This window comes from Mixophyes fleayi, chromosome 5 (genome assembly GCF_038048845.1).
Source record: "Mixophyes fleayi isolate aMixFle1 chromosome 5, aMixFle1.hap1, whole genome shotgun sequence".
In the NCBI taxonomy this organism is placed as follows: domain Eukaryota; kingdom Metazoa; phylum Chordata; class Amphibia; order Anura; family Limnodynastidae; genus Mixophyes; species Mixophyes fleayi.
The window spans coordinates 27518559-27545870 of NC_134406.1; the positions used below are offsets into that span (position 1 = coordinate 27518559).

The 27312-nt window shown below is 40.5% G+C and overlaps 1 protein-coding gene across 1 annotated transcript; it reads right to left on the reverse strand.

The window, feature by feature from the left end:
- C1QL3 (complement C1q like 3) lies at positions 1-27025 on the reverse strand. The gene is made up of 2 exons (XM_075211225.1): positions 25649-27025; positions 1-761 (listed from the first exon to the last, which is right to left on the reverse strand). The coding sequence occupies exons 1-2, from the start codon at positions 26240-26242 to the stop codon at positions 582-584; spliced, it is 774 nt and encodes a 257-aa protein (XP_075067326.1). The 5' UTR covers positions 26243-27025; the 3' UTR covers positions 1-581.
- Positions 27026-27312: the final 287 nt, after the last annotated feature.

The following is a 27312-nucleotide window of genomic DNA, read 5'->3' on the forward strand; positions in this document are numbered from 1 at the left end:
TTTGTTTTTTTTCAAACCCACTAACTTTATTAATAGTTGGCATCGTTGCCCAAATCAGGCCTGAAGGAAGAGGGTCATACTTTACCAGGCGTCTCTCTGGTTATTAAAAAATCAATACGTGACAACAATTCCCTGTCATCGTATGAATGAACTCCGAGCATCACCACTGGCAGGCAACTCACAAAGCTGACACGTGGGTATAACAGCGAGGATATAGTATATCATAGGTTTAAGGATATATATATATATTTTTTTTTGTCTTCAGGGTTTGTTTGTTTTTAGTACAAAATCTGTATTGTATAGGATTTCATTCACACAGGCACAGACAAGGAATGTTGCTTTGGTGGCGAGGGATGACACTTCTGTGTAACTGGTACAACATATATGTATATACTTTATTTAATATTCATGTCTCTTTGAGGTGTACATATGTTCGTCAGGTAGCAGTGGATCTCCGCAGTGCATTATGGTCCCATAATAAGTGTCCTTCCAGCACTATAGAGTCGTCAGCCCAAACAAGTCTGTCGCACTAGGGCTACGTAAATGAAAATAAAAAGTATTTTTCCATAGGCGAGATATCCTCAGTCAGCATAGATGATAAATCCAGAGAATGTGCTGTATTTGTTGTTGTTTCCTCCGTGGGCTTTACCCCCATCTAATTTTATATATACTTCATCTCCCGGCTCTAAGTGTAGCACCACACTGTTACTGGCGTAGTCATAATTCTGGTCTGCATCCTGAGCGATTGCACTAGCCCGGACCTGAGCGAGAGAAAGGAGAATTAATCATTCATATAGATCTGCAACAAAAAAAAAAAAAATATCTGCCAAGTTACAGCATAACATGAATGTTTGAAAGAGCTGCAGATCTAAGCTGCCGAGGAACTGGCTATGAACGACTGTTTCCCCTCTTCGGAAATTCTAAACCGTTTTAGAACTTTACAAAGTAAAAGCAGTTCAGCGGTTTATGGACGGTGTCACGTTATTGCTGAAACTCTGCAGCTTTCCTGCTACAGCTGAATTGCGGCCACGGTGACATTATGAGGCCAATTTAATAACAAGATGTCTTGTGCACAAATGTGCTGTAACCCATAGCAACCGACCTTGCCCATATTGGCAATCGGGCAACTCTGACATTTGCCAGAAGGGCCATTGTGACTAACTATACTACTGGGTTGGTCTTGGCTCTCAAACTTACGTTAAAATATGTCAGCTTCCCAGGCCTACTTCTAATACGATATTCTTGGGCCAGTAGGCACAGCCGCAAACATTAGGCTGTACAAAAAAAACAAATGTTGGAATTGGACTCGTATATAAATGTGGATGTCTTTTGTTTTGCATGCCAGGTCAGTGTATTAGTCCCAGGCTCTGCTAACAATCAGATGTTGGCTTTCGTATTGTAAACTGTGCTAAAAAAAAAATGACAGCTCTCATCTGCTATGGGTTATAACCCATTGCTACACGTTACATCATGTTATAAAATAAGCCCCACTGAAGACGAGGTTAAACGCTCCACCTCTGTTATATGTGTGTGATTTCTCTCTAACGAATTTTCAAACCTGAATCTCTCTTGTGATGGGGAGAGGTGGGTCCAGGTCGCTTCAACCTGTCACAGCGGCTCATTGCTCTGCTAGAAGAGTGAACATTTCAAGAGCCACCACCTGACAGGCCTAAGTACAGTGCTCCCTGCCAATCCAATGATTAATTGAAAGTTCTGTTTTTTTCATGGAATAAAAACTGGTCTTAAAAGTAACTTACTGGCCGTCCAGTTTGCAGTAAGAATTGTTTGTAAATTTGTTGTCTCTTTTTTTTTTTTGTTGTTGACTTTTTAAGAATTACATTTTTTAAAACTAGATTTTTCATATTAAAAACAGACTTTGAAACGGAAGATCCCCAAAACACACAATTATTCTGACGAACATTAAGGGCTAGATTTACTAAGCTGCGGGTTTGAAAAAGTGGGGATGTTGCCTATAGCAAACAATCAGATTCTAACTTTCGTTTATTTAGTACCTTATACAAAATGACAGCTAGAATCTGATTGGTTGCTATAGGCAACATCCCCACTTTTTCAAACCCGCAGCTTAGTAAATCTAGCCCTAAGTCTTGTGCAGTTTGTAAGACCACTGTTAAAATCCTAAAATCCTAAAATAATAAAAAAAGGAATTGTAAATTTTATAGTAAATAATTCTTGTTTTCTACCATCACGTTTGTAAATTCAGCCAAATATTTTAGTTCTGACTTTTTTTTAAAATGCTTCTTATAATCCTATAACTGTATAATGCAAGATTCGTAGTCTGACATCCTCGTCCTGTGCAGCAGAGTACCCCTGAAGAAACTGGGTCTACAGAGGAGGGTTCTGTCACCCCCCCCCCCCCCCCACATGCACACACATACTGCACCATAGATGATGTAACGTGACTTTATATACTATTAGGTCACCAAATTGAAGAGGAAGAGGGGGGGCAGCCAGAAACACTACTACTTTCTGGGGTACTCTCTTGGAGAGAAAGTGGGTCCCTTATGCAGGGAGGAGGTATGGATGATGATATTTTAAAAGTACATTTCCTAAAGTGGGATTGTCCTTTAATACAACCAGGGACAAACGCAGGATTTGTAGAGGGGTTTCCACACCATGCCGCCAGTGGGCGTGACCAGCATGCATGGGGGCGTGGCTATCATTTTAGACAGTGCTTGGCTGCTCCGCAACTCTTCCTATCCCCATAATATACATGGGCAATGCTACGTGCACTACTGTTAGGAACACACAGCTCTCCCTTTCCAAGCAGAGCTGTGTGAAGCGGGAGCAGAGTTCAGACACCTCAATTCTACAGTGCCCCAGGGTTGGAGGGGGGTTTCCAGGCAATAGGAAACTCCCCTTGGTTTGCCTACGACAACATACCTATAAGTAAGTTAATAAATACTGTATTTACGTGTATGTAGTTTAACATATATCCCCTATTCCCTGCTGGAGGCAAGGACAGAGCAACTTACCATATTAGATAAAAGAAGTGCATATTGCTTTCAGTCTGAATATTAACCCATCATGCGTACATTGAAATATGAAAGTACTCTTAGACAAGCACATTTGTCTGTATACATTTTAAATGAAATCATTACAAAATACAAATAGCACCTTTCCAGAGAAATAACACACAATAAAATTAAGTGCAGCAAATATGATTGTGAAAGCAACAAGAGAAGTATTTCAGCACTTGCTACTAGAGTGATATTAGTTCAATCTGTACACTGATAACAAATAAAATTTATGTTTGTAAATGGTAAATTTAAAGCAAATTGTCATTTAAAATGTCCATTTCATAAAATGCTCAACATCACTGACAGTCTACTCTCTTGCTGAATTCTAACTACAGATGATCTGAATTTCAGGAATTTGTGGAATCCTAAGGGTCTATAACAAGACTCAAGTCCATCCTAGCTAATTTTAATTATCATTATTAGGATTTATTTAATATGTCAGAATGCTTTATAAAAGTATTTGATTGATTATTTGGACAAACTTGGAAAAAACAATTCTACTTTTTTAAAAAAAATGTTTATAAAATGTAATCACCCCTGTATAATAGATGTTTGTTGGGGGTCTGTTTCTGCTCTGTGGAGACCCCTTGTGGCCTAATCTGCAAACTACATCACAGTATGTCATGTCCCCTGCCCAGGTATCGCTTTAACTGGCCTATGTAATGATATTTAATAGTGATGGCTCCAAGAAGAGCCTTGCTTGACTTTCACTGGTTATAACAACGGCCACACACTGTTATGATATCAACCAAATTCGTGAGTTCATTTTTATAAAAGGGAAATGGATTTAGAGCATCCCTAGTCCTAACCACTTGCCCTATGAACTGAGCTGCTGGCTAATAGCCCTATTACTGAACCAATGTTATAGCCTAAAATTGCAGAGACAGCTTGCTCTGTGCTACTGATGGGCAGCACAGTGGCCTAGTGGTTAGCACTTCTGCCTCACAGCACTGGGGTCATGAGTTCAATTCCTGACCATGGCCTTATCTGTGTGGAGTTTGCGTGGGTTTCCTCCGGGCGCTCTGGTTTCCTCCCACACTCCAAAAACATACTGGTAGGTTAATTGGCTGCTATCAAAAATTGACCCTAGTCTCTGTCTGTCTCCCCTGTCTGTCTATCTCCCTCTTTCTCTGTCTGTGTCTGTGTGAGTGTGTGTCTATATTAGGGAATGTAGACTGTAAGCTCCAATGGGGCAGGGACTGATGTGAGTGAGTTCTCTGTACAGCGCTGCGGAATTAGTGGCGCTATATAAATAAATGATGATGATGATGATGATGTTGCTCATTTTTGCTCATATCTCACGGAGGTGTGAGCAACAATAAACAAAAGATTTCTGTACTATAACTGCCGGTTCAGCACTATCCCCTTACACGATGTTTCCACGGTACTTAATTGGATCGGCCTCAATGTATCAATGTATTTATTTTATAGTCAAACAAGAAACAGTTTGGGTTGGAAATAAATTAAGCAACAGGTTGATACTAAAGTAGTTGAAGGCTGGACTTTGAAGTGACTTATACCACGTTCACACAAACCTAAAACCCCAGGATGTTGCCAAAATTGACCCTAGTCTCCCTCTCTGTCTGTCTGTCTGTGTCTGTGTGTGAGTGTGTGTCTATATTAGGGAATTTAGACTGTAAGCTCCAATGGGGCAGGGACTGATGTGAATGAGTTCTCTGTACAGCGCTGCGGAGTTAGTGGTGCTATATAAATAAATGATGATGATGTCTTGCCTTCAGTCACGTCTTCTGGTACCTGTGAGTACCTGCCTTGAGGATTCTATCCGGTACTGCACCCAGTCACTTTGGTAAAATTCCTGCTGTCCCAATAGCGTCTTTTAAATTATTTATCTTGGATTAGCCGAAGTAACGTTTCAACTGATACAAATGTGCAATGCAATATGTTCTCCGTTCATAAAGCGCTGCTATAAAATATATTAAAATAATAATTGGGTTTGGTGAATAACTGACACGAGAAAAATATCAAACAAGGCGACACTGTCCGACTATATTTAGAACCTATGAAAGAGGATTCTGAGTCATTTTCACAATTGTATCATGTTGTGAGCATACTTCACTTTTAGTTCAGAAAACTCTAGGCCAAGATGTATTTGTACTTCTACCTTTCATCCCTCCGAATGTATCCTGTATTTCCTACACTGCGAATGTGAGACTGCAATTTATATCTAGGTCACATTTCAGACTTGGTACTTTTTACTTTAGATGTTTTAGATGGCAGTGATTAATATACATCCGTGCTTATATCCAATTAATCTTCCACATTTGTATATTGCTTTTCAAAAAGATATAAATATATATAAATATAAATATATATATATATATATATATATATATATATACATTTATATTGCCTTTAAAACATATTTAAGGTGCTGTTTAAAAGTTAATGCCTTTAGACACTCTAGACAAGGTTGGAGGTGAGAGGTCTTTAAAGAGTTTCTCTCTTAAGCTGGGTACACACTACACTGTTTTCGTCCAATAATCGGCTCGAACAGCCGACATACCACCGCTCGTTCAAAAGTCGGGTCAGTGTGTGTAGTGACACGATGGTCGAAAGTCTGCCCAAATGGACGATTATCGCCTCATTTGGTTGGTCGTACCGTTTAATATTTTCGTTCCAATCTCGTTTCCGCTGTGTAGTGTGTATAAACTGCCGACTGATCCACAACAGTGAGTACAAAATTACAGTCATTGCTCACGAAAACATGGCTGTAAAAAGTTGCTAAAGGGACGTCCGCTCTTCACTTTATCGTTCTAAACAAGGCTAGTGTGTATGCAGTCCATGGACCGAGCGATCGGACCATCGATCGCATGTAAAATCGCTCGGCATAAAAAGTTGGTCGAAATTTCTGTAGTGTGTACCCAGCTTTAGTCACCAGATTAAAGGCATAATTGTAATAAAGACAGCTTCCTCTTTAAAATTAGTTGCTTTGTTAATGTGATCCCTTAACATAATAATCATATCATGCCATCTAAATCATAACACAGCCATAACATGAGTCCAAGGGGTATATTTACTAAACGGCGGGTTTGAAAAAGTGGAGATGTTGCCATAGCAACCAATCAGGTTCTAGCTGTCATTTATTTAGTACATTCTACAAAATGACAGCTAGAATCTGATTGGCTGCTAAAAATATACCCTGGGTCTGAAAGCTGAACCAACATTCAAATATTAACCTTTGACTAAACTTTTACTGAGGCCCTAATTCAAGCCTGAAGGTGAGTTGTGATGTCACCAACTGACCAGATACTGACGCACATGTGGCCCAAAATGAGTATGGTGTCTGATAACAGTCCAATTGTCCCTAGGTTTATTATTGTCGATTATGTCCGAATATAAAGTCAGAACAGTGTGTTCCGGAAGTAATCCGGTCCCTCAGTCCAAGCACCAGGCTGTAGTTCATCCAATTTGGCCACTCTTGTGTGACCATCTTGGACAGTGATAATATGGCTCAGGCATAATTGGCACATGTGACCAGCTTTAGTCCTTACCATAAGCCTAGCTCTAAGAAGCACAGATGCTATCACAGATCATATATAATATAATGCCAGTGTGCCAAATTGTTTTGCACTGCACATGCAAAACAGAATCTCATGCGTGTAAGATGGCTGTTCTCACGCTCGGCCTGTACAACCGACAGCGCCTTTGGCAGTGCTTGTTCAGTTCTTCTACATGGTGGTCAGACGTAATCATTGTGTAAATAGTGGTAGAATTGTAGACATTCCTACGTGTAGAGCACAAACAGAGCAGGGACAACAGTCTATTTGGGAGCTGATATGCTCTATGGGCCTGATTTTGAGATAGGAGCAAACCAAACTAAAGGAGCAAATTTGCACCTTGGCAAAATCATGTTGCATTGGAGGGGGGGGGGGGGGTAAATTTAAAATGTGGGGACAGATTTATAGGTGGGATATGATATGTCATAGATCAACTTTAAATTTAGTGTAAAAATAAAGCTATCAAGTATTTGTGTGCAACATGACAAAACAGCCAGTATTTTGATTTTCCTTTTACATGAATTTGTACTCCTTGCATTGTAACATGGTTTGTGCAGGTTTAAATTTGCTCCTTTTATTTGCTTTGCTCTTAACTCAAAATCAAGACCTATGTGCACATTGTTAGTCACCCTAAGGTGCTGCAAAAAAACAGTAAGCCATAAATTCTGAACCACAAATGTTATGACGCAAATCAAGTTGTGTACATCAATGCACACTATTAAAACCAATTGATTACTAAAATAATCCATTTGAACCACAATTACAACTTACTGTTACTAGTGTTTACTGAATGAGGATTTATATAGCTAGCACACAATGGTTATAGCCAAGTATTTATAATCTTTAAATTTGAAAGAGCTGTTTTTGAACATCTAGATGGAACTAATTTGACCTTAACACACTTAACTACCATAGTTTTGCAAACACCAGTTGTGTATTTCTATGACAATAAGGGGGGAAGGTCAAATGAAAGAAGGCTTCCCATGTGTTCTCCACTCAAAGTATTTAACCCATACTTGTCAACTCTCCTTGAATGTCAGGGAGACTCCCTGAAATAAGGGTTATCTCCCTCACTCCCTGAAGAGTCTGGCATTCTCCCTGATGCTGAGCCAGTACAAGACGTGGTTGACTTCGCCATCTGTGGCATGATGACACAGTTCAGAAATTGAGTCCTATGTCCATGTATTGATGTCTATGGAGGTGGCCATTTCCATGGAGACCAAGATTTAAATAAATACTGACAGGTAAGACAACATGACTTCAGTAATGGAGACAGAAATGTAAAAGACACTTTAGTCTCTAGAGATTCATTAGCTGCTTTTCTTTAACGCATAGTTGCCTACTCTCCCGAAATGTCTGTGAGACTCCCGCATTTCTGGGAGACCTCACGGGCTCCCTGGAGAGCAGGGCAACCTTCCGGTTCTCGTCCCCACAATAGATAAGTGGCAGGGGCAGGGCAAATATTGTGCCATCTTAGGTGGCAGGGTGAAAAAATGATGCAATTTGTCCAGCCCCGCCCCCGCACGCCCACCTCCCCTGGGATCTCCCTGAAGCCAACGAGGAAAAGTTGGCAAGTATGATTTAACCTAAACCCTACAGTTTGTAATTTCCCATAATTCAGACACCAGGGGGTAAATGTATCAAGCTGCGAGTTTACGGCAGGTTTGAAAAGTGGAGATGTTGCTTATAGCAACCAATCATATTCTAGCTGTCATTTTGAAGAATGTACTAAATAAATGACAGCTTGATATATTTACCCCCAGATGTGACAAGTGGAGGAGAAATAATAAAATAGACTTCTATGAAACGCACTTTTGCTTCAGCTGTTTCCTGCTGCCCTAAATGCTTTTTGAGAGTTGTCAGAGCAGGAAATCTGAGTGTGCGATGCCTGCTAGGCAAAACCTATTCATATCAATAGGAAAGCCTCTTAAAATAAACACACTGCTGTACACATTCATGTAAACTATCTTATCCTTTGTTCATTCTCAAGTCACCTGTAACTTTGACGTTGAATTCCCAGTGTACCCAGATATTTGTGAACGTTCCAAAATGTTTTCATACGTTAATAATTTAGCTTTTTCTTTAAACGATTTAACTTAAATGTAGGCTCATCAGTTCCTCGGTACAGTGTTACTTGCTGCTACACTTCAATTATAATATGGAACATAAAAAACCGCCAATGTATATATTGTAATGTGTAGAGAAAAACAAAGGTTTGTTAAATAGTTCATATATTAGCAATTCTGGTCTTCCTGCATAATAACAATGAATTTGAAAAGGAAATGCTTTTCTCAGCGAACCTATTTATTTTTATTCTAAGAAAACAAAAGTTCTCATTTTGCCTGTTTTGTAAGGTAATTTTGTCTCTCATTACACAGGCTGTAAAAGGCTGCAGATATCAGCTAAAATGGCTTTTTTTTTTCCTCCAAAATAAAAACACGCTGCCTTAGTGGTACATCTGTCATCTGCTAATCAACTATATTAAAATGCCAAAAAATTATTTTGTTCTTTTTATTGTTTTATATTATAAGGCAACAGAAAATGACTGATTTGCCACCAGCTGCTGGTATGTAGACATAGCTGTATGTTCATGTTATACTTAGAGGGGTCAAGCAACCAAACAACCTACCCAAATACGTAATGATCTGAAGTGATTTGACAGAGGATGAGCCCAAAACTGACATTTCCATTGCAGACTACAAAGGAAAATACAGCTGCATGCAATTATCACACATTGGGAACAGTATTCTGAAAACTCTCTGTCTCTGCACAGAAGGGCGCAGGACTGGCAGAAGACGGAAGCGTAGCAGGAAGGCACCATGTTTACAGCGGCTTCCCACCTGCTCCCTATTTGTTTTCGCTGTGGGCGACATGCCACCTTAAGCTCAGAATCCTGCTCTGTGAAGAACAAGCAGGTATCGGAACAAGCGCAGGGGTATGGGGGAGCAGAGCCCCCACTGCCCATCCCTAGGGCGCAGAGTCCAACATGACTCCAGTGTTCACCAAGGACCCCTGCAAGGAGTTTAGGACTTAGCTTTGTATGCAACGCAGGTCAAGGCCCCTCGGGTAGGTCTTCAGCATGGTACATATGCAGGATGGAGGTCTGTATGTGTGTTTGCACTGAATAATATGGAGAGCAGTAAATACCAGAGGCGCAGGACTCGTGATAAAATCCAGGCAGATAATGCAGGTATAGTGAAACTGACTGGCAGAATGCAGAAAAGGAGAACCAACTGAGAGCTAACCTGGAGCAGGAAATGCACAAGGAATAGTCAGGAGCAGGGAGCGCACAGGGAATAGTCAGGAGCAGGGAGCGCACAGGGAACAGCAGGAGCAGGGAGCGCACAGGGAATAGTCAGGAGCAGGGAGCGCACAGGGAACAGCAGGAGCAAGGAGCGCACAGGGAATAGTCAGGAGCAGGGAGCGCACAGGGAATAGTCAGGAGCAGGGAGCGCACAGGGAATAGTCAGGAGCAGGGAGCGCACAGGGAACAGCAGGAGCAGAGAGCGCACAGGGAATAGTCAGGAGCAGGGAACGCACAGGGAACAGCAGGAGCAGGGCGTGCACAGGGAACAGTCAGGAGCAGGAAGTGCACAGGGAATAACCAGGACCAGGAATTATACAAGGAACAGCCAGGAGCAGGGAGCGCGCAGGAAACAGCCAGGGGCAGGGAGCGCGCAGATAACAGCCAGGGGCAGGGAGCGCTCAGGGAACAGCCAGGGGAAGGGAGCGCGCAGGTAACAGCCAGGGGCAGGGAGCGCGCAGGGAACAGCCAGGGGCAGGGAGCGCGCGGGGAACAGCCAGGGGCAGGGAGCGCTCAGGGAACAGCCAGGGGCAGGGAGTGCACAGGAGAGCCAGAAAATCACTGCAGTGATAATACTAACAGAGATACATGCTCTGACACACTAGACGTGCACAGAGTGATGGTATCTATATTAGAACGGCGTGCATGCGCAAAATGGAGGCCAAATGCGGTTTCCGCCGGGGAGAAGTCCTGGAGGTAGTAGGTTAAGGATTTGGCGTTTGTATTTAACCCTTTCATGTCTAAGGAGACTAAAAAATCACATTAAATAGTTACATGAAAATGGCTAACAGGAAAGGCCATGTAATAAGTTGCACTGAACAGCAGATTTGGAGTGCAGACTTCTTATAAGTTTTTGACCTTTTCCTAATTGCTCGTTTTGTTGGAACATGGGGACGGGGAAATTTTACATTCCTCCCTCTAACCTGGAAAGTCGTCTTCAGAACGGCTTTTGAACAATTGGCATAAACTATATGATTGTGTGAGGATGACCCTTGTGACTAATGAGAAGCAGCACAGAAGTGGCTGCAGAATAAGGAATCCTGACAACTTAGACACTGATTGATAGACAGAAGATACTGCCATGATATATGGTGTCTTTTCCACATTTTTTTTATTGTTGAATCCTTTCCTCTGAAGTATATGACATAGATGTACGAACATAATACCAGAACTGTGAACATAAACCTACTAGAGAAACAGGATTCAATATAATGCCCCCAACCCTGGATAAAAGATTATATGGAGCGTAATATATAAAAGATTTTATGGGACAGTAATATATAAAATAATTGAGTTTTCTTTGCTGATACTGTTTGAAAAGCAATAGGCTACGTATAAAACTACAATGGAGAACATAAAGATAATTGAGATAATAATGACATAATAATCAGTACTAACTTGGCGTTGAGGACCTTTAAAGGCCATATGCTTAACCTTTTTTTAACAAATGTTCTTCTTTATTACTTTTTATTAATTTGAATCTAATATTTTGCTAGGGAAAATATGATTATTTTAATTTTGAATAATAAATATTGATATTTTAACATACAAAATTAGTGGGGAGCCTACAACTGCCCCCAAATCAGAACCTTTTTTCTTTTGTATATTAGGACACTTTAGGTAGTAGCCAGTCAACTACATTGTTTCACTAATTGTTTACTTTTCTCTCCAATACATTAGAAAAGTCACTTATGTAAATATACTTTATACCATAACTAAATAAAGTATGCCTTGATATAAACATTGACAAACATGATTTGATAATTACATGTTAAAAATATACCAACCATATGCATCCCAGGATTATTTCTGTACAGTTTTGTTATAATACATGCTTGAGGTTGAAGGTTTAATCTAGTTAAACTAATAGAATCATTTAAAGGCCAGGCCAGCTATTATTATTATTATTATTATTATTATTATTATTATTATCGTAGATTTGTATTAGCTATGTTTTAGAGCAACAAAAACAGGTTTATTCTAAGAGTAATTTAATAACGTATTTGTCGTTTTGTCAGGTCATGCACCCAGAAGATGCACGGAGGAGCACAACCAGATGGCCATGAGAGGGGTAAAATATTTTACATCTTCTGATTAGATGAGCTGGGTGAACATGGATACAGATAAATAGGTACATTGATAACACGTAACAAGATGCATTGTCCATCCGTGTATTCCCTTGTGATGACATACAGATCCTGTATATACATTGTGAGCAGACAAGTATTTGGGATCAACGTAACTGACCTTTTACAGGAGGAACACTAGAAAAAAACGCATTTGCATAATTAGAGAATATTTCTCTACTTAAGGATTTTACAGACAAAGGATTTATCTGCTCTTTATCAAACTTATCTCCTGGGACCAGGGCCGCCATCAGCAATCATGGGGCCCAGAACGGGCCGGCAGACCGCCCTATCTATCTCCATGTTACCATAAGTGTGCAGTGAGTCAGTCATATTTAGATATTATTATGTAATAATTATATAATGTAAGGATGTTGTGTTGTAGTGTTATTTATGTAATATATATATATATATATATATATATATATATATATGTGGTCTAATGAGTTAGGTGTATGTTACGACCACTAGATTGTTATTGTTATTATTATTATATTATTATTATTTATTTTTATGGTTTAGTTGTTATGGTTTTGTTATTCACCTCTACTAATAGTGTTTTCAGTAACGGGAGTTATAGAGCGATAACAAAGGAAACACAACATGGAGAGAGATGAAGATCACGTGGGTCCCTGTAAGCTCACATAGGCAATCACATACTCTAGCATACACATACATGCAGCATGTAGGATATTAGGAGGTCATGATATAACCAGCCCTATTGATAGATACCTCACAGCTGTCCCTATTTAGATGGGACATCAAATGGGCGGGGTTTAATATCACAGTGGGTGGTGTTTTACACAAACATATCCATTTGTGGGTGGAGTTTGGGTGGATTGTTGGCGGTGCTTATTTTGTCCCGCTTTTGGAATTCTAAATGTTGTCAGGTATGTAGAGGTATGTAGAGGTATGTAGTCCTTCCATAAATAGACTCCTAGAGGCAGATTCAATTAATAAAAAATATGCACAAGGTACCTCCGGAACGGGCGCGAGACACCTGGATTTTTTTTTACAGGAGCAACGCTGATTTTTGTGTTACTTTTTACCGTAATGCCGGTAAAAAAAGGACGAGGACAATTGAATCTGCCCCCTGCATTCAGAACATAGAGCTTTATGATCAGCTGCTACATTGTTGCACTTATTATATATTGCACTGTGAGGCTCAGAGGGGGGGGGGGGGGGGCAGACACACGGGATCTGCTGTGTATTGCTTCACTGATTATATAAACGGAGCTTTCTAGTCCCTTGAGTTGCTGAGTGCTCATTTATCTCCCCTTCCTCCGAGTATCTATCTGAAGTTCCCTCATTAGTTCTTCATTAATGACTAGAGGGTAAGTTTTAGTGTCAGGTACAGCAGCCCCATGCGTGTGTGCCTTGTGGTTGTAGAGAATATAAGACCACACCTGCTCATTCCGGTTCTTGGAACGGCCACTTTAAAAGTGCTCTGCGCGACCCTCTGTAGATATCCAGGTCTGACTGGAAATACACGGGGTGAAAAGTGTAAATAATATACCATGTTCACACTGCCGCCCCGGCAACATCCTGGGGTTTTAGGTCCGTGTGAACGTGGTATAAGTCACTTCAAAGTCCAGCCTTCAACTACTTTAGTATCAACCTGTTGCTTCATTTATTTCCAACCCAAACTGTTTCTTATTTGACTATAAAATAAATACATTGATACATTGAGGCCGATCCAATTAAGTACCGTGGGAACATCGTGTAAGGGGATAGTGCTGAACCGGCAGTTATGTTACAGAAATCTTTTGTTTATTGTTGCTCACACCTCCGTGAGATATAAGCATCATCATCATCATTTATTTATATAGCGCCACTAATTCCACAGCGCTGTACAGAGAACTCACTCACATCAGTCCCTGCCCCATTGGAGCTTACAGTCTAAATTCCCTAATATAGACACACACTCACACAGACACAGACAGACAAAGAGGGAGATAGACAGACAGGGAGACAGACAGACACAGACTAGGGTCAATTTTTGATAGCAGCCAATTAACCTACCAGTATGTTTTTGGAGTATGGGAGGAAACCGGAGCACCCGGAGGAAACCCACGCAAACACAGGGAGAACATACAAACTCCACACAGATAAGGCCATGGTCGGGAATCGAACTCATGACCCCAGTGCTGTGAGGCAGAAGTGCTAACCACTAGGCCACTGTGCAAAGATTTTAACCAGGAACATCACACGGTGGAACCTTGGTCAAGGTTCCTATAGGACTTAAATTGAGTAGAATTCCACTCCTGCCCTTTGCCACTAAAGGCTTAGTACCCTGACAATAAAATCATTGGAAACAAGCATCATTTCTTACAGTCAACAAAACAATATTTACTTTGTTACTCTGATATTCTTTCAGAACAATGTCTTTGTTCTTCAGCAACGAGCAAAGGCTTTCAGTAATAAATGGTATTATGATTAAAATATGACCCGCCGCTTGCTACTGACTAGAACCATAATAAACTTTTGAATTTGCAGATCTGCATTCAGAAGCTTATGGCACGAGTACAGAATAATGTTCAATTCTAGTCAGCCACTTTACATCCTTAAGGAGAGATGCAATAAGGAGCGAGGCGTCGCCAAACATTGTCTTGATGTTCGGATGTGCACACTTCCACCCATTACAGTAAGGAATCCCGGCTCACTTTTTTGCGAGGAAATAATAGCGGAGATTCCATCCTCACCACAACGTTGATATTTCTCAGCTGGGTTGTTGACACTATTTTGGTCCATCACAATGCATGTTCACAATCAGTAGCTGCACCGGTGCCTTGGCTATCCAATCAGAAACTAGCTGTGGTTATTTACTCCTGTTGGTCACCGCAGCCTGAACTTGGATGGGGATTCTTGTTACCCAAGTTTCCATTCTTAAGGGCCTATTTATTAATTAGTGAAATGCCCTATTTCTGGCAAAAATTGTTATTTTCAGCAAAGAAAAGTTTTCTCCCTATGTATCAATCTTTCCTTGTCAAAGTCACCCAGCTGCCTCAATGAGGTCTTATGGATAAATAAGAATAGGAGTTTTTCTTTCGCTGCCATAAATATCAGTAGAAAACTAGTCCTTTCACTGAATATAAATAAACAGGCCCATTATTGTGATGAACGTGGTATGTTTCTAAAGAGAATTGGGGGTAAATGTATTAAATCTTCTAAAACAGAAAGTGGAGGTGTTACCAGTAGCAACCAATCAGATTCTAGCTGTCATTTACCTAATACATTCTAGAATGTGACTGGTTGCTATTGACAACACCTCCACTTTTCCCTTTTAGAATGTTTGATCCTTCTGCCTCAACATGTCCCATTCTACACTTACTATACATTTTCTCAACACTTTCCTTTTTGCTTTAATCACTCACGCTGCATTCCAAAAGGAATGTGATGCAATTAAATCGCCAGAGTAGGGATGAATTGTTCCCTATGTTAGGCTGTATCCACAGACGGTAAGGATGTACGCAACATTGTACATAAATTCTAGTACATTATGTCTGCACTTTTTTCTTGCATTGACGTCAGTGTTGCACACTTTGTTCATGTCCGTGCTCCAAGCACATGTGAGTTAGGCTCCACTTGTAACGGTGAGAAGGGGTTGGGATTACAATGTTTATTTTCATAGAAGTCAGTATCCTGGAGTACTTGGACAGCAGCATTAGGCCGGTTTCAGACATATGAACACTGTGGGATTAGTGAAGAGTTGGCTGCAGTTTAGCCCCAAAACGCAACCATATACAAAGCAGCTATTTTAAGATGCGGGCCGGTTTGCAACAGTGGCTTATGCATCACATACACTTACTTTTTACTTGCGCCCATGTTTTTAACCATTTCTTTTATTTGCAACAAATGCATTCACTGTTTTGTATCAATAAAACTGCTAAATCCTCTCTAGTACAGCAGACACAACTCCCCGTCTCATGTGTGAAAAAAAAGTTTTGCTTAAACACAGAAACTAAAATATAATCTATCCGCGAGCGACGAAGAAATCACCATCAACATAAGTGAAACAGCCAATCACAAGTGGACCGCAAGTGCTGGGGACCGTCATCATCATTGTCTGCATCTCTCTACTATCGCACAAACACGTACTTGGGCTACCATCCATCCAGGTGTAAGTGGCAGATGCATGCTGTAGGGGTGCATATGCAGCCGGTCACTTATCTGGACAAGCGAAGTAGAAGAGGTAATCTGCACTTCTGTCACAGGAACGATTCAGCTGAGAAAATGTTACACGCAGCATCCTCAGAGCTTAGTCATGTGACTCCCATATGACATCAGCAGATATATACAATTACTAGCTGTTTCTGATTGGATGTTTGCATCTTGCTTAGTCATGTGACTCCCATGTGACATCACCCACAGCAGATATGTACAATCACTAGCTGTTTCTGATTGGATGTTTGCATCTTGACCCCTCCCACTATTTAAAATGTTAGTGTAGCTGATATATTATGTGGAGTTACAGCCATCTATTTGCATTACTTAACTGGCATTTCAATTTGGACTGCAACAAGAAGATTCTCATTTTTATGAACAGGAAAATATCAGATGTTTGTATTTAATTATACCGTATATGGTAAATGTGATTTTCATATTTATTATTAACACTATTTTCTCTTGTATACATGCCTTTTTATTATATTATTATTTTATGTACCGATAGAGTAATGTGACTTGTATTACTGTCAAGCTCTATATTACAATGGGGATTAAGTATACACCATACTTGCAAACTCTCCCAAAATGTCCGGGAGACTCCTGAATTTCGGGTAGGTCTCCCGGACTCCTGGGAGAGCGGGTAAGTCTCCTGAATTCTCCCCGGGAGCCAAAATTACGCAATTTGCGGTGAATCGCATCATTTGGCTCTGTCCCCCACGACAAAGTAATGTGATTTGACTCGCCCCGTCCCCTTCCGCCCTCCCACTACACCCCCTCCCTGGGATCTCCCGGATGTCAACAACAGAAAGTTGGCCAGCATGATGTACAGACGTGTAACTCCTAATGTAACCATGGTGCATATGCTAGTGTTGTATAGCTGGATGTGTCTAGCGATGCGTCTTACTTTACAGATGCACATAAAAGCGATTTTTCATATGTGTGCACTTTCTTCCTTTTACGGAGCAAATGTGCTCAACTCTACATCAGCCTCTATAGGGGGAATTCAATTGCCGGCGATGTGGCACACGGACCTCATGCCATGGACATTGTCGGCAATTATGGTAGAAATCTCCACTGCGAAGTGTCTCACAGACGTTCCAGAGAAGCTTCACAGTTAATTGACTTCCCCCTCTATGTGTCCCTCCACCCATTCATCATATAGTATGTCTTTGCTTCAATCGTACACAAATTTAGTAAGAAAGATTTCACCTGTGATACTAGTGTTGTGATCAGGGCCGGCGGAACGCGGTAAGCGGGGTAAGCAAGGCGGGAGGGCACCATGCCGGAGAGGTGATTCCCCCGACTACCTTCTCCGCTGTCCACCGGCACTGCTACAAGAAAAAAAATCACTTGTGTGCTCCCTGCTCACTGACGGTGTTGGGAGTGACGTCACCACGGCCTAATACTGTCAGTGAGGAGACGCACAGAGGAGGGCGCTGAAGGTAAGAAGACATTTAGGAAGAGAAGAAGAGGAAAGACCATAGAAAGGTAAGTAAAAACAGAGGGGACGGTGTGAAAAAGCAGGGGGGGGGGCAGGGGCGGGGTGATGCTGCAGGGGTGAAACAGTGTATGGGGGGGTGATGCTGCAGGGGTGAAATAGTGTATGGGGGGGTGATGCTGCAGGGGTGAAATAGTGTATGGGGGGGTGATGCTGCAGGGGTGAAACAGTGTATGGGGGGTGATGCTGCAGGGGTGAAACAGTGTATGGGGGGGTGATGCTGCAGGGGTGAAATAGTGTATGGGGGGGTGATGCTGCAGGGGTGAAACAGTGTATGGGGGGGTGATGCTGCAGGGGTGAAACAGTGTATGGGGGGGTGATGCTGCAGGGGTGAAATAGTGTATGGGGGGGTGATGCTGCAGGGGTGAAACAGTGTATGGGGGGTGATGCTGCAGGGGTGAAACAGTGTATGGGGGGGTGATGCTGCAGGGGTGAAACAGTGTATGGGGGGGTGATGCTGCAGGGGTGAAACAGTGTATGGGGGGTGATGCTGCAGGGGTGAAACAGTGTATGGGGGGGTGATGCTGCAGGGGTGAAACAGTGTATGGGGGGGGTGATGCTGCAGGGGTGAAATAGACGGGGGAGGGGCGATGCTGGTGGACACAGTGGGGTGATTCAGGTGGGTGATGAAAGGGGCATTTTTTCCTCTTCTATACTTCTCACCAAAGTAATTTGCTAAAAATGGAAAATTTTATTGCACAGAATCCATATTCTTCATTGAGGTTATTCATAGAACAATAAATATACGCTGTTTAATGTACTTACTTGTATTACTCTCTTTATGAAAGTTTGTAATATGATTTCTTATGAAAGAAGAAAAGCATTATTGAATGGAACAAATAATTTATAAAAAAGGGCACAAATGTATTTTTTGTAGAGGGGCGCCAGACATGCTAGCACCGGCCCTGCTAGTGGTTGTATAGCTGTCTATCTTTGTATATTTTACTTTATTATTGCATTATACAATAGTTAGGGATGAGGGCATCTCCTATGATCTGGGCCAATATTTCTTAAACTGTTTCCCAAATCTTCTATTTCTGGTTAAAAAAAAACTTTTTTTGTTGTTGTTGTTCTGTCATTTGTAATGTCATTTTTTTTCAGAATTTCTCTTTAGCACATTTTGTAAATAGAATAGAAATATCGGCTTTATTACAACATTTTAAGCTCCAGTTTGTAGCATATCAACATAGAGAACAATATTCTATGAATGAACTTGATTCACTTTGGTTAGCAAAATAAAAACAAAACGTGACAAGTTCAAAAACGTGACAACTATTTTTCTCATTAGTAGTGATAAGCTTATATATACACTGTGGATACAGGACTCCTTATCAGTATATGGTTAGTGCCAGTATTTCATGACACACATGTGTCACTGTAATAGGCTGGATACTTTACCATAAGGTAGAGTGATAGGAGAAGTGCAGGGACGTAACAACAGGCTTAGTGATTTATGTGGCTGAAGTGGCCTCCCAGGGGTGACCTAACTCTGCTCAAGCCGTGTCATAATATGGGAAGCAACTTACTGACAGGACGGAAGCAGAACACAGCTCTACTTAGATGCAGAGTCCAGTGCAACAGTCCGGCCAATCCCAGCAATAGCATGGTTTCTCCAAGAGCAAATGTACTTTTTTTTTTTTTTTTTGCTTTCCTTAATGAATCAGGCTCTTTATGTCTGTCGTCTGCCTATGCTGTTCATGTGTCTTGTTATGCTTTATATATGTTTGTCTGTGTGTCGTATGTGTCCAGTATGGATAAGTACAGGCAGGTTATTAATCCTGATGTTACCTGAAGAAAGGAGTTCACACACAGGTGCATGACACGGGTGTGATTGCTGTGGTGTGTGTATAAAAGGATTGTGGGATCGGGTGGGCGGGGCTTCTGATGCTGCCCAGTGACCGGACAATAGTGAGGGTTTGTGGTGTGGTGTAGTTAGTGTGCAGGAAGCCGTGAATTCTTTATGTTTGCTTAATGCTGCAAATAAAACAGCTACTGCTTAAGAAGCCTGGAGCAAGGAGTCTTTATTTGGTGATCTCTACAATATATATATATATTCTCTATTTAGTCCATGTGTGTACTGACTCTACTTGGTTTTGTTTTTGTTTTACTTGTTTTCCTTGTATATGTGTTGTGTGCTCTTTTTCTATGTCTGCTATTATTTCCTATATGTTCCTGTCTCTTTGTCCCACGCTACATGTCCTGTCAATCACGCTACCACGGACCTCTTCCTTTTTCTTGCACCCAAGTGGAGGAGCCCACCATTTTTAGTTAGGTTCCTGGAGAAACGGAAGGAAGTGAGAAGCACGGTGGCTTAGTGATTAGCACTTCTGCCTCACAGCACTGGGGTCATGAGTTCAATTCCCGACCCTGGCCTTATCTGTGAGGAGTTTGTATGTTCTCCCCGTGTTTGCGTGCATTTCCTCCGGGTCCACTGGTTTCCTCCCACACTCCAAAAACATACTGGTAGGTTAATTAGCTGCTATCAAATTGACCCTAGTCACTGTGTGTGTGTGTGTGTGTGTGTGTGTGTGTGTGTGTATGTATGTTAGGGAATTTAGACTGTAAGCTCCAATGGGGTAGGGACTGAAGTGAGTTCTCTGTACAGCGCTGCGAAATTAGTGGTGCTATATAAATAAATGGTAATAATAATAATGACTGAATTATATTTTTATAGAAAAGTAGACTGTCTTGTTATATCTTGTATATACTCTTGACTGCTTATGACTATAGTTATTTTAACATTGATGTGTCATAGAAAAATTGAGCCATATGCCAGTGATTTCAATAGGTCTGTCCAAACACTGAAAAAAGTTGGGATTATCGCCCTATAAGTTCTTGATTGCTAAGGATCAATCAATCTCCTGCATCCTTTATTTTTCTTTTAAATACAACTGTATGTTATATATATTTTCAAAACATTTATCAAAACTGAATACAAGTTTTCCTTTTTATCATAAATATTATAGAATCCCAATGTCACGGGCTTAATTATTCCCAATCGTCACTGGACAACAGATACAGCAGGTATGGAGAAAAATCAATCTCCTCCGATGAAAATAACCTGGATTTATTTTAGACTCTTTCTTCACAAACATCTGCAATTCCTATGGGAACTCCATTCATTCAAATAACATTGTACAGGAAATGCCTTACTCCAATACCTCTACGGATTAATTTTCAAGTTGCGGTAAACCGGAGAAAGAGGTGAAAGCACGTATAGTTGAATTCTCGCAATCTTTTTCCCAAATATTGGCATTTATACCAGGAAAGGAGGGAAAGTATTGCCCAAAATGAATTTCCACTTGTCTATGCTAAAAATATTTTTCTCTTTAAAAGTTCTCGTTAAAGAGGTGGTGGACATTGTGGAGATTGTAGAATATTATTAATATTAATAATGTTATGTCATCATTATGGATAGAAATATTCATTGGGTATCTGTTGTATAACTAATCTGCTTATTATCCTAAGTGATATATTAGCACATATAACATTATATATACTGTATTTATTTATTTATTTTTTTCACCTTCAACTATTATATTAAATGTCTGAGGTCTATGCAATATCTAACAAATAATTGGGCTGTGAAAACTTATCCCCCCCATGTTGCAAATATTCCTTTAGTTGCTACAAAAAAAACAGATATTAAGTGATGACAAATACATGTTAAATACTATACCAGGTAAGGGTAGCTGAACATTGTACCTTTTCTCTATCAAAGATTCTGGAAGCGGTGTTAGGTTCAAAGACGTGTTTAACCACCAGATCACATAAATATTTATACAACCTGGTTGCCAAGTGCACCAACGGCTTCAGATTTTATTGGCTCACATCCTGTCTGTTCTGACAAGAGGAAAGCAGAATAAATCCACATGTGTGTGTTTTTTTCAAAACTGTCTACAAACTGATATCTTGAGATACAGCCTTTAAACCTTTATGGGACAAATAAACTGATCAGTTTTAATTTTCTACAAGACCTTCGATTCTAATTTGTATTAAGATTAAAACTACCAGTAGTCACAGATAGTGTTTAACCTCAAAATATTAATTTTAAGTCAAAGTAATTAAACCGTAATGTAGCATCTAAATGAAATATATTAGGTGCAATACATGGAATTTCCAGGTTCACCGTACTATAACTTCTATATAACAATAATCAGTAACAATGTAACAATGTATCTAGTCTTACAAGCATAAAAACGCAATAATAATAATATATTATGCTTTAAAAATGTATGTTTTAAAAAAACAGTCTTGTAACTGATCAGTTCTGCACTATAGATGCTCAATTAACCCTACAACCGGTACATGACACATTAAACGATGCATAACCTGAGGCACATATTGAGTTTTAACTAAGGGTCATCAATATATGAATCTGATACCAAATAAATAATAATTGCTTTATATATTGGTGTATTTTCATTTTTTATTTTTAATAGTATTTGTTATATATATATATATATATATATATATATATATATATATATATATATATATATAGTAATTCACCATGTAACACAATTTAAAAGTGACTGCAGTCATGAAGTGGGTGTGAACATTGCATTTAGTATGTAGACAGACCAATCAGGCAAGAACAATACTTACCCCTTACCCTCTTACTGTCCCCTACTGTAGTCCTCATTCATTTAGAAATTAATTTATATAAAGTAACATTATGGGGTGATTCTGTGCTTAATTTAGACTGTGCAACAACTCATTATTATCTCCAATCCAGCACCGAGTCTTAATTAATGAAACATTCTGGATATAAATTGCTAATAGGGGCATATATTAACCTGTTCCTTGTTTAATAGTATCTGTAACTGTGCTACAGTTTTTCGGATATCAGAGAAGAATTGTCTTCTTCATGCACCTGGGATCTTACTGTGAGGAAAGCCCTGTGTTACACATTGCAGCAAGCATGAATGCACACAGCTGGTATTCAGAGACAATGAACAGAAACAGAGACACACTGGATATCTGACTTGTTTGGGTATAGTAACCATTTTGCAGAATGGATCGGCAGTGAGGTGACCTCTGCAGCGTGACAATTAGCCGCTTCTTCATTATTAAGGTTTCCATCCTCCTCCCTGCCTCATGAGAGTAACTCTCTCAGTATGGGAGTACCAGCGCAGAGCGAGGGTATGGAGTCACTAGAGGAATCACATTCCTCTGTTGTCCCAGCTATTACACTTCCTCCGCTCTGCTGGCTCTCATCAGTTCAAGTAGCTGACATTTTGCAATTTAAACCTGATTCATCTGTAGTGCTCTAGTCTCAGCTTGTATTATATCTATATCACTCTCTGTGTTGTCACTACACCTCTGAGTGCAACATGTAAATATGATCTAACTGCCATACAGCATGGCCAGATTTATTCAAAGTAGCTGGATACATATAGAAAACAAAGCAAAACTATCCAAAGAAATGGACTCAATTGTCAGTAATGCAGAATATATTGTGAATATACAGAGTCCTGTGCTAAGTGTTTGCATGAAGAGGGTTTATGGGCAGTAAACTATTTAGAAAAGTATGTCATACAATAGATTCTAGAGTTTGCCAAGAAAGGTGGGGGCCACAATAAAAAAACACGGAGGGCCACACTCGGCTCACAGGTTGCCGGTTGGATAGCGGTTGGACTGCTGTAGGACATAAGTGATCAATTCGAATTAATAATAATTACCATGTACATGTATTTAAGCTATATGTAAGATTTAAAAGATCAACATAAATGTATAGTTATATATAAGTCAATATTAAGTAAAATATATATTTAATAATACTGAATCCTTTTTTTGAAACACACTCCTGGCAGTTATTTACTCTTAAGTAAAAGAAACTACAAGTACTGTATGCCCCGTGACTATAATATTTGTATTATCGATGCACAAACACATTGACTGTTTACAAACAATTGTGACATAGCACACAGCTGGTACACACATAATAATCCAATTTATACCATCTAAATATTAAGTATTTAGGATATAAAATCATTCACTTGATGTGAACAGATGTAGTAAAACACAACCTAAAAAATTGTGTGTGGAAATATGTTTTTTACAATTATTTTGGTTTATGTGTTTTGAGTTGACTTAATGTTACATTTTTGTTTGTTTTTGGAACTTTGATGAATTTAGCGGAATCATTTTAATATGTGAATTCTTTCATAAAGCTGAGCTGTGTTATTGTATACTGCATATACAAGTGACAGGTGTGCATAGCATCTAACATATTTAGAATTTTCCTATATAATTAACTATTTATCTCTTAAAAAAAAAAAAAAACAATACAAGAGGCGATAAAGCAACGTAAAGTCTGTGTAGATACCTTCCTGGTCTGATCACTGGTAAATTGTCCCTTTATTTACATTTCTTATGTCTAGTGAAATTTCACTTTGACTTTTAATAAACCAATTTGTCTGGCTTTTCCACCTCTCAGAGAGACAAATTGCCACTCTGTCTTCTGAAGAAGCCAAGGGGAGCTTATAAATGGCCAGTAGAAATCTTAGATAGCACAGATCAATCTTCTAGCATACAAGTACTTACCCAAAACAAGGTTACCTGAAAGACTGCACATGAACAAGTTACAAAAGGAATTTACAAATAAATTCGGGGCCCTCACTTTGCAATAAACTTTAATAACTTCCTAGGTAGTGTAGAACTTTGTGTTTGAACTAAAGACAATGTGAACTTCACTGATATCAGGTAACTACTAAAATACACAGATTTTACAAGGATATATATGGAAGCAAAATTCTGGACAAAGGAATAGGAGAAGTATGTCATACAAGCTGGTGATCAAATGGTTAACACAGAATTTTCAACTATCAATATATGTTTTCCCTTGTAAATATGTAATGTAAGGTTAATACTGCACTAAAAGCCAATAATTATAATAAAAAATGTAAATCATGTCCACAGTGTCCACTGTATTTATTAGTTACCATTTAAGGGCTTTCAAATGGTAATTCTATCTATTTATTTTCAATATTGGAGGGCTTTATGAATGCCTGCAATCTTACAGTTAATATAAAATCATGCATATAACAAGTTATATAAAGCTACAGCTGAAAATGATACATGATTATATAACTAGCTGATTAATAGGATGTCTATGTAAAGTGTATTATGTCACAACTTTAGTGACTATAGATGACCTCTTACCATCTAAGGTGCAGAGATTTTTTTTTTCAAAGTGTTCTGTCATTTGCTGAATTCTGACTTTCGATGGACCCAGTTGACATTAATACATGAGGCTATTAACGATATAAGTGGATTGGTATGCAAGTAGGTATAACATATTGTTCATCCTTTATGCTTACTTCCTCATTTAATTTAGTTTATTCTTAATATAAACCTGATCAATTAGTGTCTACAAAAATATTCTATTATTTCCAACAATTAGTGTAATTTTGTAGAAACCATTGCAGTTTCTCACAGACTACAGGCAGATTGCTTGGTAACATAACACAAGCATAATTAATAACTTACATGTGTCTTAAAGGTGATATATTGCAACCTTAGCAATGAAATATTTTTCTCATTCAATATCTAACGATCCCCAATTAGAGTGTAGAATGTATAAAAGATGCTGCGGTCTCATTGGGGGTGAATCAGTGACCCCTGGCAGAGGTTGGACAGAAACTTTGTAGTAGTTTGAATATGCCAGTAAAACAGTGTGTTCATTATAAGCCTCTGTTAATTAAAGTATATCCCACGGCTTGGGTCTTATGTCGGGCATGGGCAACCCGTGGGTTGCCAACATGACACCCAGGATATACTTGGACTTGTAGTCCACAGCAACTAAAGAGTCAAAGGTTGTCCAAGACTGGCTAAGCTCATTTGTTACAGGGAAGATTCCATCACATAATAAGCACAATTACTTTAATTGCATACTCCTATGTTGCTGATACAAAGTATCCTCTATTCTTATGGTCTCAGTGAAGGTTCCAAGACCTCACCTCCTAAATCTCACCCAGGGTCCTCTTTCTTACCTGGTTGTTCTTGCAGAGATCTGCCCACATGCTGGTGCCATCCCCACCCCTCATCAAGACGTGGTAGGTGAAGAAGTAAATGCCAGGGATGGAGCATGTGAACTTGCCGGTAGTTGGGTCATAGTGATTGCCCAAGTTGGTGACCACATCGTCGAACTTAAGCAGCTCATAGCCCTCATGTTGCCTCTTGAGACCAGCATAGAAAGCGATCTTGGGGACGGTGCTGTAAGTGGCCGCACTGATGGCCCCAGCAGCGTTGAGCCCTGGAGCCCCCGGAGGACCTGGAAGTCCAGGTCGACCCGGCTCCCCTTTCTCACCTGGTGGTCCCACTGGTCCAGGAGGTCCTGGCTCTCCCGGGGGTCCCCTAGGACCAGCCTTCCCTGGTCGCCCAGACTCCCCTTTAGGTCCCTGGATGAAGGTGGGCAAGGACTGGAGAAGACTATGGTCCCGCACCGTCTCTGCTGTGGCAGTGCTTGGGGGCTTGGTCCCATAGGGGTCGCAGACCATGCGGCAGGTGCCCAGCATCTCGTAGTGGGCTGAGGTCCCAGCTGAGTTCACCAGCACTGGGATGAGGATGACCAGCAGTAGCACCATGATCACCCCCAGTGCGCCGGCAGCCACCAGTCTCTTCCTGGCCACCAGCCGGCTCAGAGCTGGCCGTTCCTCCTGCCTGCTTTTCGGCGAAATCTTGAAGCCTTTCTGGGCACCACCAATAAATGGAAAATAAGAGAAGTGACACCGGGAGCCGGCTCTTCAGCTGTGCGTTGTGCGCTGCAGCCAGGAGCTTGGAGCTGTCCAGGGTCCTGCACCTGACCTGCTGAAACTCCACCAGACCTGCTGAGCTCTGGCGCCTGACACCTGCGCTTGGTCTCTCTTGTCCAACTTTGTCGTCTCTCCCCTTTGTTGTCTCTAGGGGTTGGAAGGAAGACCGTCTCTTTTTCCAATCCACAGTAGTAAATTCTCCCGGGGTGGTCTAACTCTTATTAGTGCTGATGCGCTCTGCTTAGCAATCTCGCCTCCCTTATCTTCCAAGCAGCATGTGCAAAATGAGCTGATATAAGCATCAGAGGCAGTGATGATACTTCTCCCACCTCCAGAACCTTAAACTTACGTGTAGCCCCTCACACATCAGCGCCTCCCTGCTTCCTTATCTTGTTAATTGGGATCGACTTTCCTTTTTTTTTTTTGCAAACTCTGCCAGTTGAAATGAACTTTCCTGCTGTTCTCTTTCCCTTGTTATTCCTGAGGAGGTGACCGAGGCTGCTCTGTGCTCGGAGGGGTCCTGCAGATTGATGGGGAGGGTGGCGCTTGCAGTGGAACCCTTATCACATCACCCACTCTAGCATTAAACATATCAATGCCTAGTAGCTATGCACAGCCGTCTCCTGCAATATTCACTTTCAAACACAGCTCAGTGAATGAGACACTGGTGTTAGGAATCCAGCACCTGTAGATCAAAAGCCCGGCAGCCCCCGTGTCCAAATCCATAGAGATCCTCTCCCCCTCATATGTATTCTTGTGAGATCAGCCAATATTAATAATGCTTCAAAAGGGGATCTTGCTTTTATTGCAGTTCTTGATCCACCTTGAACATAGTTTGCTAGCTACGTTCACAGTATTTGAGCTATTGCATGTGTTACAGATGCATGCAGATATCTAAAGGC

Excerpts from the sequence above, each read along its gene's own strand:
- C1QL3 (XM_075211225.1), bottom strand. The coding sequence starts at position 26,242 with ATGGTGCTACTGCTGGTCATCCTCATCCCAGTGCTGGTGAACTCAGCT. Across the intron at positions 762-25,648 it reads ATCTCTGCAAGAACAACCAG|GTCCGGGCTAGTGCAATCGC; the intron begins GTAAGAAAGAGG and ends TCTCTCGCTCAG.